Source organism: Chiloscyllium punctatum, chromosome 22 (assembly GCF_047496795.1).
Source record: "Chiloscyllium punctatum isolate Juve2018m chromosome 22, sChiPun1.3, whole genome shotgun sequence".
Classification (NCBI taxonomy): Eukaryota; Metazoa; Chordata; class Chondrichthyes; order Orectolobiformes; family Hemiscylliidae; genus Chiloscyllium; species Chiloscyllium punctatum.
Genome location: NC_092760.1, coordinates 49657485 through 49675221, shown reverse-complemented (window position 1 = coordinate 49675221; position 17737 = coordinate 49657485). Strand labels below are relative to the sequence as shown.

Below are 17737 nucleotides of genomic sequence, written 5' to 3'. Positions count from 1 at the left end.
TAATTGTGTCTGCCCTTAGACTTAGTTCTGCATTTAATTTGGAGCCTAGTACTTGCCAAATCTTTCTCACTAGAACTTCCTCAAAAGGCATCTCACAATAGTATTTCTCCACGTGTCATGCCCAATCCTAGGTTAGTTACAAAGTTCAGCGGTTGCTAATCTTTAAGCAAATGCTGTATAATTATCCTATTCTTTTTCCAAGTCCCGTAGCTTGCTCTCCCCATGTACTTTTTTGGCATAGTTAGGGCAACGCTTTCTCTCAGACAGCTATCTGGATTGAAAGCAGACTAACTTTAAAAACAAAAATATATTACGTCCTGTCTGCAAGTGCCATTACACACTTCTCTACATGATTAAAGAACCACATTCCAAAAAAATACAGAATTTAACTGTCTTATTCTGTCAAAAATAGCTACATCCCTTTTGGTGCTATTGAAAACTTTTAAAAAGAGAAAGTTACAAAAACAAGATTCACACTGTTAAGAAATTTTACTTACTTCAATGACTGTATAAAAAAGAATTGAATACTTTTGAAGTACCTATGGCAGGTTTGGCTAATATTCTCTAGAGACTAACCTTTGGTGTGTCCTCAGTTAGAAGGAAACACACATATTTGTAGCCTTTACAGTATCAGGATTGAATTAGCAGACTACTGAAGGTTATCAAATAAAGGCTAATCCGACAAGATCACAATGTGATTAATTTTGACTTTGCCACCAGAAAAACCTACTACCACTCAATGTATTGTGGTCATGTTATTGAAGGGGGTTTAAAGTAAATTCCCAACAAAAATCTTAAGAAGAAAATTCAATGCAACTGGCAGAAATACTAAACAATGAATGGGCTGCACACATCTGTAGAAATAAAACTATGATAATAGTCTGAATCTTACTTCTTTTGGCTAAGTATTGGTTGCTTTTTTTTGGAAGGTTTTTTACTACAAGGCCTCATCTTATAAAACTCACCTCATTAACTACCTGCCCTTCCCCTATGGAAGCCCTCTTGTCCATCTTACCACATGCCATTCCCAGAACAACTCTAACCTGCTGGGATATCCTAGAATTGACTGGCATTGATGCCAATTTAAAGATCAATTGTGCAACCAGATGAGACCATCAGTCCACAGCTGCCCCATCTGATTCCTGACATTTACCAGGACATGGCTGGCAGGGGAAATTTGATGCTCCATTTTGCAGGCAGGGACCTGGATGCCACGCTGAAAGGTTTATGACTCTCGTCCTCCAAGACAGTCACTGAAGGTGATGACACTATGCCAGCCCAGTTTGAGGTTGCTACTCAAATCAGTGCAGTCACAGCCAGCTAGAGAATAACCAACAATGTAAGAAAGTCAATAATGTTTCCCATTCTTAAGCCAGCCTTAGTGCTAATATCCTCTCTCCAAGACCGCCCCCACTCACTAACACTGCTACTGTACCCATCTCCCAATAAGACTCATGCTCTCCGACTCTCACTATTGCCTACAACATCTTCCCTCACTTGCTGTAACCCAACTCAGTCCTGAACCCTGTGCGGTCTTTCCGCTATCTACTCACTTGGGACACATCCCTACCCGCACCAAAAATAAAGATGTGTCAATTATTTTCATCTCTCTTCAAACCTGCCTCTCATTCCAGCAGGAGAACAGCCAACAACAGGGCAGAAAGAGTAAAGATGGATGGTGGACTGCCCAGCATTCGGTTCCTCACCCCTTACATGGGACATATCCTGACTCTTAACATCCAAAGTGTTAACCAGGCTTTCAGATTAAAGGACAGTATTGACAACACTTTATTAATGGCCAGAGATACAAAAGTGAAAAGCCACAGTTAAAAACTTTGACATTCCTGTTTCTGTAGTCTGCACTCTCCACGGTACACATATTTATTTCATTAGCTGGCCACTTGTAAAGTATCAAAAACAAAAAAAAATTTCTGCTAATGAATTTATTCAGTACCTTTCAAAATTAATAACACCACAAATAGCTTTTTGAACTGTGGCAATTTAGGAAGAAAAATCTGAATAGAGATAGGCTAGCTCTGCAATTTGTTGAAGACTTTGTCAGAATGTAAGTTAATGTTTACTCTATTTTTCACAAAGAATGTACTTTCTTTTCACATTCCCAGTTAAAAGTAAAAGATTATTTCAGGTGATCAATAAAAATTAAAGTAAACAGGATTACACTATTGAAGTCTTGATGTCAAATATTTAGGGTTTTTATTTCTTAAATTAAACAGCATGCTTTTGGTATGTTTTCTCAACATCCTTCACTAAAGGTTCAAGTTCACAAAAAAAAGTTCAGTTTTCCCATAGCTGCAACAATTTCCCAGCTGCACAAATAACATTGTGTCATACCTTTAAATGCACCTCTGAACACACCCATCTGGCATTGTTCTAGGAGGCTGTCAGAAGCACACAGCCATGGCACAACATAAAGCATTCGTCTGCATTTAAACAGGCCCTCATCAGATCCACAGGATATCCTAAAACATTTACATCTATTGGATTACTTTTAACATGCAATCACTATTGTTCCATTGATAAATGTTTATCAACTTGTGCCTTTAATCTATATCAGAATACAAACGCTTCATCCATTAGTTCTTTTTTACAGCTTCACAGGGCAGTGGTGAAAACACAACTAGAGTACTGTACAGTTCTAGTCTCCTCTTTTAAGGAAGGATATAACTGCATTAGAAGCATCTGAGATTTAATAGATTAAGTAATGCCTCCCATAAAACTTAATTGGTGCGTATTAGGGCCACATACATCAAAAAGATCTCCCTTTCAATTTCCACGCTCTGCATACGTCATCCAAAGTAACAGCAAGGGTACAATGGACCTTAATGTCCCCGCATTTGGGAGGAGGGAAATCTACTCGGCCTTCTGCTCACAAACATATAAGCATTCCAGCATCAAGTTCAGAGGTGAAGCTCCCTTAGTTAACTTATCTGCTGATACTCATAAATGAATAATAGACAAATTGGGCAAGCTGTCAGTGATTGGCATTCATGCCCACAAGCTGCCAACCATTCAGCTCATTGAGTCTGCTCAGCTTGGCATGGACAATCTATCTTTGCAATTACGAAAACCATGTTATCATTCTACATCCTTCAGTTTTCTTTCTTCTTAAGTAAGCATCAATCTCTTTGTTTCAAAAATATCTCAACTATTTTGCACATCTCATCTTCTGGAAAACAAATTCCATGACCTTAAAAGGTCTTATGTGAAGACTTTTTTTGTGTGAATTTGCTTTGAACCACCTCCGTTTGAATTTTAAAATTAACATTATGTACTCTCAGACTGGATCTCCCTCTAAACAGAGGACACTTTCTAAAGACACAAATAATAAAACAATACAGGCAATATCTGATTGCCTCTTCTCTCCTGGATACAATGCTCAAGCTTGCCCAGGTTTTCACCTTGGTTAAGCCTGCTGACCTTTTAAATCATTGCTGGAATTTTTCCAAGCCTAGGGTATTGTTCCTAAAATGAGGTAGTGAAAGTTTTCCAAGTTGATGTTTGAACAACTGAGAGATTTCAAACTCATCAGGGAGAGCAACTTTCAAACCAGATATTAAAGCAAAGTGTCTTCTGCCCTCTCAGATGGAGATAAAATCCCAGTGATACTGTTTCTAAAGAAAAGCACAGGAGTTTTCTGCAACGTCCTGGCCAATCAAGATTAACCATTATTTGCAGTCACATTTTCTACCTTACAACAATGACTACACTTAAAGTTCTCCATTAACTCTGAAGTGCATTAGATGTCAGGATGTCATGAAAAATACTTTCAAATTCTACACTTCATGATGAACAGTATTTGCAGATATACAGTATTTGGATTTGCAGTACAAATCAAACAATTTCTTGACACTCATAGTAAGTTGCAAATCATTCAGCAAATTGTGATGATTCACAATTCATAGCACACCACTTCATTTATACAACATAATAATAGGACGTGTAAACTCATCATTTTGGCCCAGTAACTGTATGAATAAATGAAATTGAAGCAACTCCTGACCTAGCTAATTTCCATGTAAGGATTTTAATACAAAATAAACAAATCTGTTACTTGTTTCACTTTCAATAATCCAACATTCCAACCACGTCATTGTTTGCATAAAAGTATTTCGGCTTTTATGAAAAAAAATCAGAATTGAGAGCCAGAATGCTAATTTGGGGTGATGGGATACAAAAAAGCATGTTGCACAGTAAGATCACCTGAATCACTTACTCTTTCAATCAAAATTTATAATTAATGTTTTCAATTTAATTGCTCAACTAGCATGTGACTTAAACAGTATATAAGATATGTCATACAGCCAATGGTGTGTTACTCAACTAAACTAATAATCAGAACTTCAATGAGTAAATGGAATACTGGTTTATATCCCAAGTTCTAAAGGTTCAAGATTTTTTTAAAAATCAAACCAGGATTTTACACAAACTTCATACGAGTACCATCAGATTTCACTGCAGAACCAATAGCAAGTCCAATATAAAATTCTGGTGAAACGTAAATGACCTGAGAAAGCGACCTCCACAAATGTATGTCCAGCAGCTTCCATTTAAAAAAAAAAGTCAGACTCAGCAAGACCAGCTAACAGGAAGATTTATTATCAGGTTTTTGGGATTACTGTTTCACTCATATTGTGGGCTAGTTTAATACTTCATGGGCCATACAGGAGCTGCAATTTTCTCATTAGTTTGTTTACATTTGAAACAGCTGACATTAAAAAAGCTGGATGTTAATGTTTAACTGCCAACTTCACCCACAAAAATTCAAAAATGATAGAGCACCGAGAAAAGTAAGCATGAATTGGAATCAAGTTGCATTAGAACTTGACTCTAAGGTCTGGGAACAACACAAAGGCAACTCCACACACCACCCCACACCCACCTAGGCTATGGCTTGATCCAGAATGAGAACAAAAGTAATATTTTTCACCCAACAGTCTTAGTATATATTTACTGATTTGGAGATGTTGGTGTTGGACTGGGGTGTACAATGTTAAAAATCACACAACACCAGGTTATAGTCCAACAGGTTTAATTGGAAGCACACTAGCTTTCGGAGTGACGGATGTATTTGAAGTATATATTTACTGGTCCTCTATCTGACAAAGCTACCCATTAGAAGATCATACCCAAATGATTCTCATCTATTCTCCATTTAGATCACTTTGAAGGGCAATATAACCACAACTGTTATTCCTTTAATTGTTATCAAAGCATACCATGTCTTGCTGGCATCTACATACATACATCCACGTTGTTCAACAAATTTTAACCAAGGCATATAGTTTGAGGTTTGAACTTTTTTTTTCTTCACCAATATTCATCATCTCCTTCTTTGTGGCTTGATCCAGAATGAGAACAAAAGTAATATGGCTGCACAAACGAGACTGGCTCTGGGGTTTCACCCAACTGGCTGCTACTGAATCTCTGATGGCATCCTTTACAACCAATTTTCACTACCTCTGATTCAAACTTTGCATTCAGATATTGATTTATTCAATAAATCAATTAATCTTGGCATTCATTCATTTATATTAAATTTCTAGACTCATTTTAATCTGAAATTTATACGGATTAAAAATTAACCATATCTGCTCTGCATAGGTCTCAGGATGTACAGATTCCTCATTCATTTTGCAAGTTAATACAGCCATAAAAACACAAAGAAAGCAGCAGGCTGCATTCAGAAATAGCTTTGCAAAGCAAAGAATGTAACAAAGATCATAGTATAAAGGTGACGTTTTAAGCCTCAAAAAAATCTGTCTAAAAATGGGATTTGACTTCTACGCAGAGTATAAAATCTACATAATCAGTGTCGGTCACCAATGGTGCTTGCCATTTTGGAACGTGAAAAAAAAAATTAACACTGGTAATTTCAATTAAATCAGTGATGCAATTTTACTGAATAAATTAAAGACTAATATTAACTAAAGGCAAAACATTTAAAACCCATCAAATTCATTATCTTCAACAACCAACGCAAATAATTTACTAAATTAATTCCAGGTCACTGGTTATGCCACAACTATAAGAATCGTATGCTAGATCATATTTAGCACTTTTGGTTTCAGAATTATCCCTCAACATCTTATTTTTCATCCACTGAGTTGATCTTCCACTTTTCTTTAATAACTTCAGGAAAATTTATGTTTTAATAGCATTCCAAGATTTGATGATGACACTAGAAAAGCATTAATGGGCAGCACGCATACTTGTATTCACAGTGGACGTTTATTCTCCCTCAACCGTCCAAGTTAATTTGTACAAACATGATCCTTAAATGGCTTCCTGGGGAACATATTCAAAGGTCGAATTACAAATGGTATAACTTCAATTTGGATGTTAGTTCCTTGCAAGCGCCTCTTAATCTCATTGTTTATATGGGATCTGAACAGTCATCATTAAAAATCTGAAGGAATGGCATTTCACTTTTGTCATAGTTAATTTTCAGTGCCAGAGAGGCTGACTAGCAATCATTAGCAGCATATTGCTAGAAGTTGCCCTTGAGATATATATGAGATAGTATTTTAATGTCATTTATTATAGTTTGGCTTTTGAATTAGTGGCATTTCATTTTGGTCTATATCTATGAAAGGGTTTAAAAATTAATAGCAATTAAATAATTTAATAAGTCAACTTAAAAGTACTTCTACAGTCATAATGTTTTATTTTCAAACACAGTAAAACAGTGATACTGCCTGGAGAATAATGGTGTGTTTTTATGAAGAACCAAAGTAAACAGTTGTGTATTTAGCTTCAATTAGGATTTTTCTGGAATTTGCTTTCTTGCTTTAGGGGTAACGCCCATAGCTGGAAGAAAACCTCTTAAATTGGCAGGTTGTACAGAAGTTTTAGTTGATCTGAATATGCAAGACAAAGAAAGTTAAAAATCACATGACACCAGGTTTTTTTGCAACAGGCTTATTTCGAAGTACAAGCTTTTGGAGTGCTGCTCCTTTGTCAGTGAACTACTGGCCAAGTTCACGCACAGCAATAACACAGATAATTCTGGGATTTGGATAACGAACCTGTCAGACTGACCACTCACAGACTTGGAAAACACTGTCCCAGTATGAGGGATGAACTTCAACCACAGGGACGTGGACAAGAAGTATTTCCTAGCAGCACAGAATCCAGACAGACAGTAGCACCAACACAAAGCAGAAAGAAAGAAAGGAACACCCTCAACACACTGGAAAGGAAAACCCTGAAAGGACTCAAAAAAGACAGAAATATTGTAATCCTACCGGCAGACAAAGGACGCATGACCATCATCCTGAACAGAACACAATATATTGAAAAGCGAACACACTACTCGCAGATACCAATACCTACCAACAGGTAGAAATAGACCTCACTCCACAGCTAGAAAACCGTATTACAGTAACCCTGAGGAAACTTCTCAAGACAGGTGAAATGAATAAGACAGACCTCCAAAGAATGAAAACCTGAAGGATCCCACACATCCCAATTCTACGGATTACCAAAGGTACATAAACAAGGGCCCCCCTCAGACCCATAGTCTCACTTCCTGGTACATCCACATATAGACCAACAAAGGAATTGCAACACAAACTGAAACACCTAGCAGAAGACTCAAGCCACTCCATCCAGAAATTCCTTAACATTATCAAAGCCATCAAGGTAGAAGACGACGAAGTCATGGTTTCCTGCGACGTGATTGCCCTATTCACATCAATGAACATCACCCTGGCCAAAGAAACATTGGCCTCACTGCTAGACAAACCAAGGACACAAACACCTGGCAGCACCAACTCCATCCTCAAATTCGTAGACCTGTGTCTCACAACCCACTTCACCTTCAACGACAAGATCTACAAATAAATCAACAGGATGCCTATGGGATCACCAATATCAGGACTCAGCAGAAATTAGAATGCATAGTCCTTCCCATGATCCAGCCCAAGCTTTGGGTCCACTATGTGGATGACACCTTTGACATTATGAAACACAACAAATTAGAAGAAACACACAAACACATTAACAACATCCTCACTAGTATAAAGTTCACCAAAGAAGAAGAGAACAACAACAGACCCACCTTCCTAGATATCACAGTCGAACGAAAAGGCAGTAGAGAGCTGCAGACCAGTGTTTACAGGAAAGCCATACACACTGACCAGATGCTCAACAGGAGCAACCACCCACAAATGGAGTTGCATCAGTGCATTACTTAAATGAAGCACAACACATTGCAGCACCCAGAAACTACAAGAAGATGAGGAAAAACACCTATACAATCTATTCAGGAACAACGGGTACCCAATTGATTTCAGTCTGCTGATTCCTACACAAAAGACCTAAACAATAAGGCATAACATGCCCAGAGACTCTAGCCACCCTGCCATACATTAAAGACATCTCAGAGATGACGACAGACTACTATGGCCCCTAGGCATCATGGGAGCACACAAACCTACCACCACGCTGAAATAGCTCTTAATGAATTTAAAAGACCCCGTACTAAAAACCAGCAGAATGAACATCACGTACAAAATACCCTGCAAGGACTGCAACAAACATTACTTGGACAGACAGATAGGAAACTAGCCACCAGGATACACGAGCACCAACTTGTCACCAAAAGACACGACCAATTATCACAAGTATCCAAACACACAGATGAAGAGGGACACCAGTTTGACTGGGGCAAAACATCAATCCTGGGATATGGTAAACAAAGACAAGCATGGAATTCCTAGAGGCCTGGCATTCAAAGCGGAACTCCATTAACAAACATATTGATTTGGACCCCATTTACCAATCTCTCAGAAAAAGAACTGGAAGTGATATCGCCCACCACAACAGACCAAGACACAAATAGCAAGTGGGACAGAACACCAGCGCTTCATCGGATGCTCACTGATGATGTTACCTAGCATGGTGACAAAACATCAGAGAACAAATCTACCAGCTCAATGAGCAAACTTACAATCTGAACCTCAACCTGAGCTACAAATCTTCTCCAAAATCGCAAACTCAAGGTTTATCAATTCTTAGGACCAGGAAATGAAACATCTGTTAAGTTAAACCTCATAGATGCGATAAAGAAGGAATTCTTTCTGGTGTGAGCGCTCTAAAGGATTATATTTTGCCATGCGTTTTGATACCTTTACATTTGTGTTATATGTTTAAAAAAAAGTTGAGTCTATTCTGTTTTATCTTAACTTGTTTTATTGTTAAAACCAAATCTGCAGCATTGCACACTTGTATTACTGTTTGGGGGTCAATTGATCAATCTCCCAAATTATATATTTCCCCTAATATTTATCATCCTCATCCAAATCCAAGGTGAGTTCTAAACTAATGCACTAATACTGTACTTGATTAACAGTTGCTACCCTTCTGCCTTTACCTAGCTTCCAACATTCATTAATACAGGGCAACTGCCGTATCTACAGAGTCAATTTCCATGATTTCACTTACCCATGGTATACTGCGGCCCGAACATATTACATGGAACATTCCAGAACCAAGGACTAGGAGGCTGCTGGGAAGGTAAATTTCCTATTTAAATGAATGAGTTCACTACTATCCACAGTTTCGGGCATCTTTTAGATTAGATTAGATTCCCTACAGCGTGGAAACAGGCCCTTCGGCCCAACAAGTCCACACCGACCCTCTGAAGAGTAACCCACCCAGACCCATTTCCCTCTGACTAATGCACCTAACACTATGGGCAATTTAGCATGGCCAATTCAACTGACCTGCACATCTTTGTGACTGTGGGAGGAAACCAGAGTACCCGGAGGAAACCCATGCAGACACGGGGAGAATGTCTGTGTGGAGTTTGCACAGTCACCTGAAGCTAGAATCGAACCTGAGACCCTGGTGCTGAGAGGCAGCAGTGTTAACCACTGAGCCACCGTGCTGTCGTATCTACGATAGGTCTTGGAACATAAACCCTGTGGGTAGAGGGGGTCAACTGTATTCCAAACCTAATCCTTAGCTGCAGCTACATCTCTGAACTGGCTATCAGATCATATTTATTTATTTTAATATGCACTAGTTATTAATTTACTTCATTATAAATGCTATATGCATTCAGATACAGAACGTTTTTTTAAATCTTTGCAGCATCTAGTATATTTTGAAGTTTTGTTCTTTCAGTCCCTTCCTGCCATACTCTGACCTTCGTTTTCCTTTAGTATTTTGCTTTTCTTCCTTGACTCCAACCCTTGATTTATTATGGTCACCCAAGTTTAAGCCCTCAACACCTTCTCTATTTCCTTAGCTACGCAGCTCATGAGAACATCACTCCCAGTACCATTCACATCTAGACCACTCCATTAGTATAGGTCCTCAATACTGGTGCCACTGCCTCAAGAATTGGAACTCACTTCAACCATACCAGTCTTTGAGCCACACATTCACTTCTCTAATCTTAATCATCCCTTGTCAATTTGCAAGAGATTAATTTTGAGGTGCTGCTCTTCAATTTATTACCAACCTTCTCACACTTCCTCAGCAGAATCCGAACACCGATTCTTCCCCTTTCCACTAAAGTTAGTCTCAGATATCTCAAACACTGGCACCAGGAAAACAACATAACTATCTCTCACTCTTTGCTCCAGGGAACACTGTCAATACCCCTTACTCTGATGTTCCTTATGACCACTACAATCCTTCTTACCCTCCCCACTCCTAAATGATTTAGATTAGATTAGATTCCCTACGTGTGAAAACAGGCCCTTTGGCCCAGCAAGTCCACACTGACCCTCCAAAGAGTAACCCACCCAGACCCATTTCCCTCTGACTAATGCATCTAAGACTATGGACAATTTAACATACCCCCCCCCTCTCCCGCCCCATACCATGTATCACTTCTTGTACCGTGGCTCATTACCTCAACCAATTTGCAGTCTCCACTCTCCCCCAGACAAGGAGAGAAAACATCAGACTTGTTGAACAATTGCAAAAGCTGAGACTCCTGCCCACCAAGTTTCCATAACTGTTTCACTTAGTCACACAATCCTGTGCCTGTAAATGGACTCAAACAAAAGACCTTATCCAACAGAAGTTACCACCTCCTGAAATAAAGGTAACCTCTCTCTCCCTGATGATCCTCATTGTCTGCAGCTCAGCCTCCAACTAAATAACTCTGAGCCAAAGATTTTGAAACCGCAAGGACTTACTGCAAATATATTTGTCCTTGATCACACTGGCATCCAGAAGCTGTAAAATTCTGCAATCTCAGTATCTCAGCTGCACTGCAAATGTGAAATTATTAGGAGTTGCTAACAAATTAATTTATAATTAATACAACCAATGCCACCCAAAAGCAATGCCAGTAAACTTTACAACTCAATGCATACAATATTGATTAAACTCAACAGTTTCTATAATGCCAGTTAATGATTCACCTGCTTGTTCTGCTACACAAAACTAAAAATCAAATGCTGGAAACTGAAAAAAAAGAGTAGAAAAGAAATCCTCTTTTCTATCCTCCACTGAACTCCTAACTTGACACACTTCTAGAAGTAGACTGTAAATGAAACATCTCTTCCCCCATGCAGAAGATTCCCACTTAGAACCAAATCCCCAGATAACTTGCTTGGTTCTGAAAAAGGGTAACTGGACCCAAAACAAGCTTAATTCTGCTTTCTCTGCACAGATACTGCTAGACCTGAGTTTTTCCAACAATTTTTGTTTTTGTTTCGGATTTCCAGCTCTTCTTTGGGCTTCCCCCCACTCCACTCCACTTGATTTTGTCTCACATCTCCATCAGGGCTGTGTGTGCACAAAGTTACTTTGGAGGGACTGCACACCAGCGATGAGTGTCAGTACGTTAAGCACAACATTGACTGGAAGCTATTGCTGCACACTGACCTCAGAGGTCTGTGCAGAAAAAAAAGAAAATACTAGCAGGAATGCTGCTGACCATGCTTCTTTAATGTCCAACTATTGCCTTGCTACTGTAAAATCTGTCTTAAGATATCAACACCTGCTTATCAAAGAAAGCAGGAAACTTCATATATTATAGAGATAGACACATTTCTTATTCTTACCAAAAAAAAATTTTTCTTTTCAAATACGGCAGGTAGCTGGACAGTATATCAGGGTATACAAATCAGGTGTGTGAAGTTAAGTGTTTACAATGATCAGTATAATTTAAGGTACAGTCCATGAGGTATATTGATTTAGGTTTAGTTTCCCACATTCCATGCTGTAAGACTCAATGACTCTATAACATACTGAAAACGGTACATTAAACATGCACAGAGATAACACTAAGTTTATTTTGCACATGTTAGAAAATATAATTATAATAGCTTGAATAGATCAGCCACTAAAGTACTAATCATTTATCAGTTTCAGTTAGAAACATCTGTCAGCTGTTGATACAAGAAGCATTAGTTTCAGCAAATCTTGCATTGACAATATTTAACTGCAAGCTGTAAGCAATACTTGTGCTGTCAAGGTTTTACATGAAGTATTCTGCACGTGTTTCAATATTCCTAGCATCTCTAAGTAAAACAAACCTACAAATAAAGTGCAGATGGAGGGGCTGTTATCTCTATCTGTCAATAAGAGATTCTGGTGTCAAATGTTTTTGCAAGGAAAATATGAACAGCTGATCTGTCTGGAGTAATCATAACCACAAGTAATCAAAACTACTTAGAATAAAAAAAGTCAAAATCTGAGGTGGTCACAAAAAAAATGAAAGAAACAGCATTCCTTTATCCTCTGGATTTCCTTAATTTAAATTTCTGAAGTGCAATAAATCAATCGTGTACCTTTTGAACAGACTCCAACAGATGCAAAATGTTCAAAGCAGCTGCTACACAAAATAATTTGAAGTGCAAGGGGCCTATAATTTTACAGGTATTATAATTGAAAAGAAAAAAAAAATCCGCATGTATAAACATCTTTCTTGTTACAAAAATAAGACGACCTATCAGGGTTTTAAAACAGGGGATGATTGTTATAAATGCCTCTTCCTGCCATAAACATCATGCTCCTTTGTGTCAGCTGATATGCCAGTTTTGTTTTACTTTGGTGGTTAGACAATTCCTTTATGTCTTGAACTTAATAAGAATATTCAACATTTTTTAATATACAAGCACAGAACATTAGATAATTTTTCCTATGTCGCTCATTTAAAAAAATCAGAATGCTATTTCTAAGTAATGTTTTTATTAAACTGACATGTAGGAAAATCTTCTTGCAGTGATCTCAGCAAAGACCTTTGCTCTATTTTCAAACTCTGTGCTGCTCCAATTCCAGCCTTTAGCACACCCTCTATTTTAGAAACTCCACCACAGGTGTCCACTCTTTCAAAGGCCCCAAAAGTATTCATCCAGAAACATCCAAACCTCTCTCTCTCTCTCCCACTTATTGCTTAAAATCAGTTCTGCCAAGCTTTTAGTTGTCAATACTAATTTCTCCTTATAAACATTTTACATCAAACAGTTTTGAAAAACCCAGGTATAGGTTTACCTTGTTAAAAGCACTGTTTAAATGCAAGTTGTTGTTCCATAGTTTTATAAACTCACACTTAAATCTCTGAGGCATTAAAAATCTTTTAAAATGAACAATTTTAAAATAGTAATGTCTAATTACATGTATCCTTATAACACATTCTGTGAGAACAAGTCAATTGTGAACAGAAGAAAGGGCCTTTATGTAAAATTTCATCGAACATGAAAAGCAGAAAAGAGGTGCAGGAGCATAGTATACTTCAACAGAACAGAAAAAGTTCATGGCCATCTTTGTCATGAAATGTGAGACTACCAGTTCAGTTACTCTGTCACATCTCTTCCTCCCTTCCTTCCTCACCAAATCAATACTTCCTTGAAGCTTCCCTCTTCTGTGGATGAGTACTAGCAGCTTTCCCTAGTTCCCTTCCAGTTCTTCATGCCTTCTCTGAATACCCATTGTCTATGAGACAACTGCCATTCTTTTGATCCAATCCCACTAGACTACAGCCCATATTCCTGGCCTCCACATGCTTTGACATTGTATTTGGTTCCGAGGAAACAGCATTCAACACTCTTCTCAAAAAGCCACCTATGACTTTCTTGACATTACAACAAACACCTATTTTTTACCACTCCCCCTTCTGTAAACTCTTTGAAAGAGTTGTTACTTCAAATCTCAATTTTCCACCTCTGTCACAGCACCAAGATGGCTCTAATCCAAATTACAAATATGCTATTGTAACAATGTGAACAGGTCCGAGTGATGGGTGGGTGCACAAACTGTTACAAACATTGTCCTCTTCCAACGTCTCCATTATCCAAGTGAGTGGAATTGCCTTTGCTTAGGTCCAATCAATCCTGTAAAGCCGTGACAGGAGAATGGCCTGCAATTATTTATCTTCTTGTCCTTTTACAGCACTACCTCACCAATATCTTTTTCAACTTTTCCAATGCCACCATGCTGTCAAACCACTAGCCATCAATCCAGGATGAATCAAACTCTTGTCTAATGAAACATTTGGAAGGCTGAAGCTATTACTGACATTTCCGCTCCAAACTTCATCTGCTCGCCATTTTTTCCAGCCTTTCCCAAGCCTCATGTTTGCCAAACCAGACTGTCCCCAGCCTCAGCAATCTCCCTACCTACTTCTTTCTTTGTGATATTGTTTATCTTTACCTATCTACTGATGGACACTTATCCAGGCTTTAATTACTATCATACTAAACAATCCAATGCTCTCTCGGCCAACCTTCCATCTTCCAGTCTCCATAAACTTAGGTTCCCCCATCCAATCTCGCATGGATTCCCTTTTCACCTCTATGTTTTCTGACCCACATGAGCAAACACTCATAACTCCCTTGTAGGTGAAAAGATGTATCCTTCTAAGCTAGAATATCTACAATGATACAGCCTTCACTGCTCTCAGTGTAGGAATTTTCACAGATTTGCAACCCTCAATCTATTGCATGCCACGTATGGCCTGAGATCTTCTAGGATTTATAGACCACTCATCGGGTTCCCATAATTAAGAATTACATAACTTTGCAAGAGAAGAATCATACCAGGAAGAAAATGGTGTCAAGTGAAGGTGAGCAACAAGCAGTTGAAGGTCAGATGCCATGGCAATGATTCTGAGGTCAGGTCTGCGAATAGGAGACTTTGGCTTGGGGCGGAGGGGAAGGAGAGGAGAGGACAGTTACATCACAGAGAGAAGGCACTGAAAATAGGATGATAGAGGAGAACTGTAAGGCAGACTATGATGATGAGGGGGATTGGAATGATAGGCTAGGGAATTGCTCCCACTAATTTTTCTTTAATTTCATTTCTTGAAAATAGATCAGTTTTCACCAAATTGCTTTTAAGCTTAAAAACATTTAGCCACTTTCATTTCACTCAGAATTTTTCCAGTGAGGCAATCATGCTAGTGGAAATCTTTGCAGCACAAGAGCCCCATAGATTCATTTCTCAAAAGAGATAGAGTAGACAGATAGTGAGAGGGGTAACAGAGCAGGGTGAGGGGCCAGGGGTGAGAAAGAGAGAAATGGGTTAGAGAAGAGGGAAAGGGGTGAATGTGGGAGGAGGAAAGCAGACTGTTAGAAGAGAAAAACCCTAAGCTGAATGTCAACTCACTTCCAAACTATTTTCATGTCAATTCTACCAGGGCCAGCTTGGAGCATGCCTCTCCAGAGCCAATCTGAGGGTAGCATTAGTTAAACCTAACTCCCAAGCCTGGCCCTGTCACCACGTCTGTCTTGGTGATCATAAATTGGGGCTAAATCTGTTTCTTTCTTGAGCTCTGCTTCTTTAGTCAAAAAGGCAAAAGGTGGCTGTATTAAGCTTTGTTGCTTGGCACTTTTCAATGGTCATTTCTATTATTAACACGTTTATGTTATTAGTTTAGCACTTTTAATTTTTCTTGATGAAGCTCCTGTTTACTGTTGTGACAACTCATCTTTCGGAAATTTGCTCCCCAGCCTCTCGGAGGAATAGAAAACTTTAAATATGCACTCCTGTGAAAAGGTTGGCCACTCTTGATCTAAGAAATTAAATTCTCCTCCTCTCCATCTTAAATGTGAGGCTTCTTATTGTGAAACTGCATCCCAGATATCATGGAAGTACGATGGAACTCTTATGGGTCTTTACTGTTTTTGGATAAAAGTTACTTTTTTTTATATAAGTTGACTCTGAATTTTTAGTCTTTACAAGAACATATAAAAAAGCTTAACATACAATAATTTAAAAACTAACCAACTAAATTTGCACACATACTTTGAAGAAGCTTAACAGAAAAATTGAACAGTGTGTCAGGTGAACCTATCAACTACCCTTAGCCATCACTTTCCAATATCGAAAAAATGTTATAATATCTGTTTTAAAATTTTCTAAGGTACATAAAGGATCGTAGATCATGTACATGGGGTTGATAATAGGAAATAGTGGTATATTAATTCCTTGTACTGTACTCACTCTGACCGAAACTATGATTTGAGTCACTTAGTGTATCCCTTCGAATGTGCACTTTTCAAAATCTGTTGTTATTTGTGAAAAAAAAATCGACGTGTTCACTACCTCGCCGGATTTCTTGGGGAAAAAAACCTGCAGGTTGTCAGCCCTGTCTTAGGTAATATCTATTAATCAATTTAGTTCGGTTTGAAACGTGCAACTTCTTGACGCTTGCACATTTTCTCAATTTCTCGAACAAAAGCATCACATTTACATGCACACGTTTAAACAAGCAAATTTGTTGATTTCGCTAAACCAAATAATTTGCTAGCAGTAACATTTGGCTGACGGTTGTATTGCACTTATTGCGAGTTCATATAGGTCGCGTCTTCGATTTTGACAAACTTATCAGTGCACGGGGAAGTGACATCTGACACCATGTCTTAAACTCTTGCCTTTGTGACCTTATTGTAATTTGTTTTCCAAGTACACTTTTCATACTGCCATCCGATTTCAATTTGCGAAAGGCACACTTTTGCATTTTTAACTCCAAAATCCAGAAAGCCTACCGAAGAAGTGTCGTCTAGACTGAAAAGATCTTTTATGTAGGACACACGACTCTTCGCCTCCCCCCCCCAAACCGAATCCCTCTGCAACGACAGGCGTCTGAAGAGTATTCTGTCAGAAAACACATCCGACAGAGGGTTGTCTTCAAATCCCTATTTACTACAAGTCACACGACACGAGCCAACAGCGCGGATCCCACGGTCCGATCGTGGATAACAAACACTCAGTCACCCACCACCTTCCACAACCCACACCTACCTGTTGCAACTATGTAGTGACTAAAAGCGATCAACGTTAGTAACAAAGTCTCCATTTGTAGCTGAATGAAGAAGTAAAAATGTTTCACTCAGGCCCCATAGTTACAATGTATCGCCATACAGACAGTATAATCCACCTCCTGCCTGCCTGTCTGCCAGTACTTTCCCGGCTGGTTCCTCTCTATCTCTTTCTCCCTCCCCCCAACCACGACCGAAAACTCGCTAGCGGAAGCCCCGGGACACCTTCTGATTGACAGCTCTCCAAAACCAATCAACAGAGCGCCTCTGCACTATGAAGCTTTCATGTTGTCAAATTAGGAAGCAACCTCAGACCAATAGAAAGCGAGAGGGGGTGGGATCTTCCCATACAATGGAAGTCAGGCTAAGTTGAAGAATTCTTGCATTGGATCAGTGCCATAGGACTTTCGAAAATGTGTCGCTTCAAGTACATTGTTGCTAAGTTTCCTGTACCTGGTTTTGAGAACCTTAGTCTTACAGGCGTGTGTTGA

At 38.8% G+C, this 17737-nt stretch overlaps 1 protein-coding gene across 1 annotated transcript in view; it reads right to left on the bottom strand.

Moving 5' to 3' along the window:
- The window catches only part of lrp5 (low density lipoprotein receptor-related protein 5), a 206997-nt gene extending 189556 nt beyond the window's left edge, over nucleotides 1–17441 (bottom strand). The window contains exon 1 of the mRNA XM_072592257.1: nucleotides 17230–17441. Coding sequence (XP_072448358.1) covers nucleotides 17230–17284 — 55 coding nt within the window. The 5' untranslated portion in view covers nucleotides 17285–17441. The remainder of the gene's footprint in view (nucleotides 1–17229) is intronic.
- Between the last annotated feature and the right edge of the window lie 296 nt (nucleotides 17442–17737).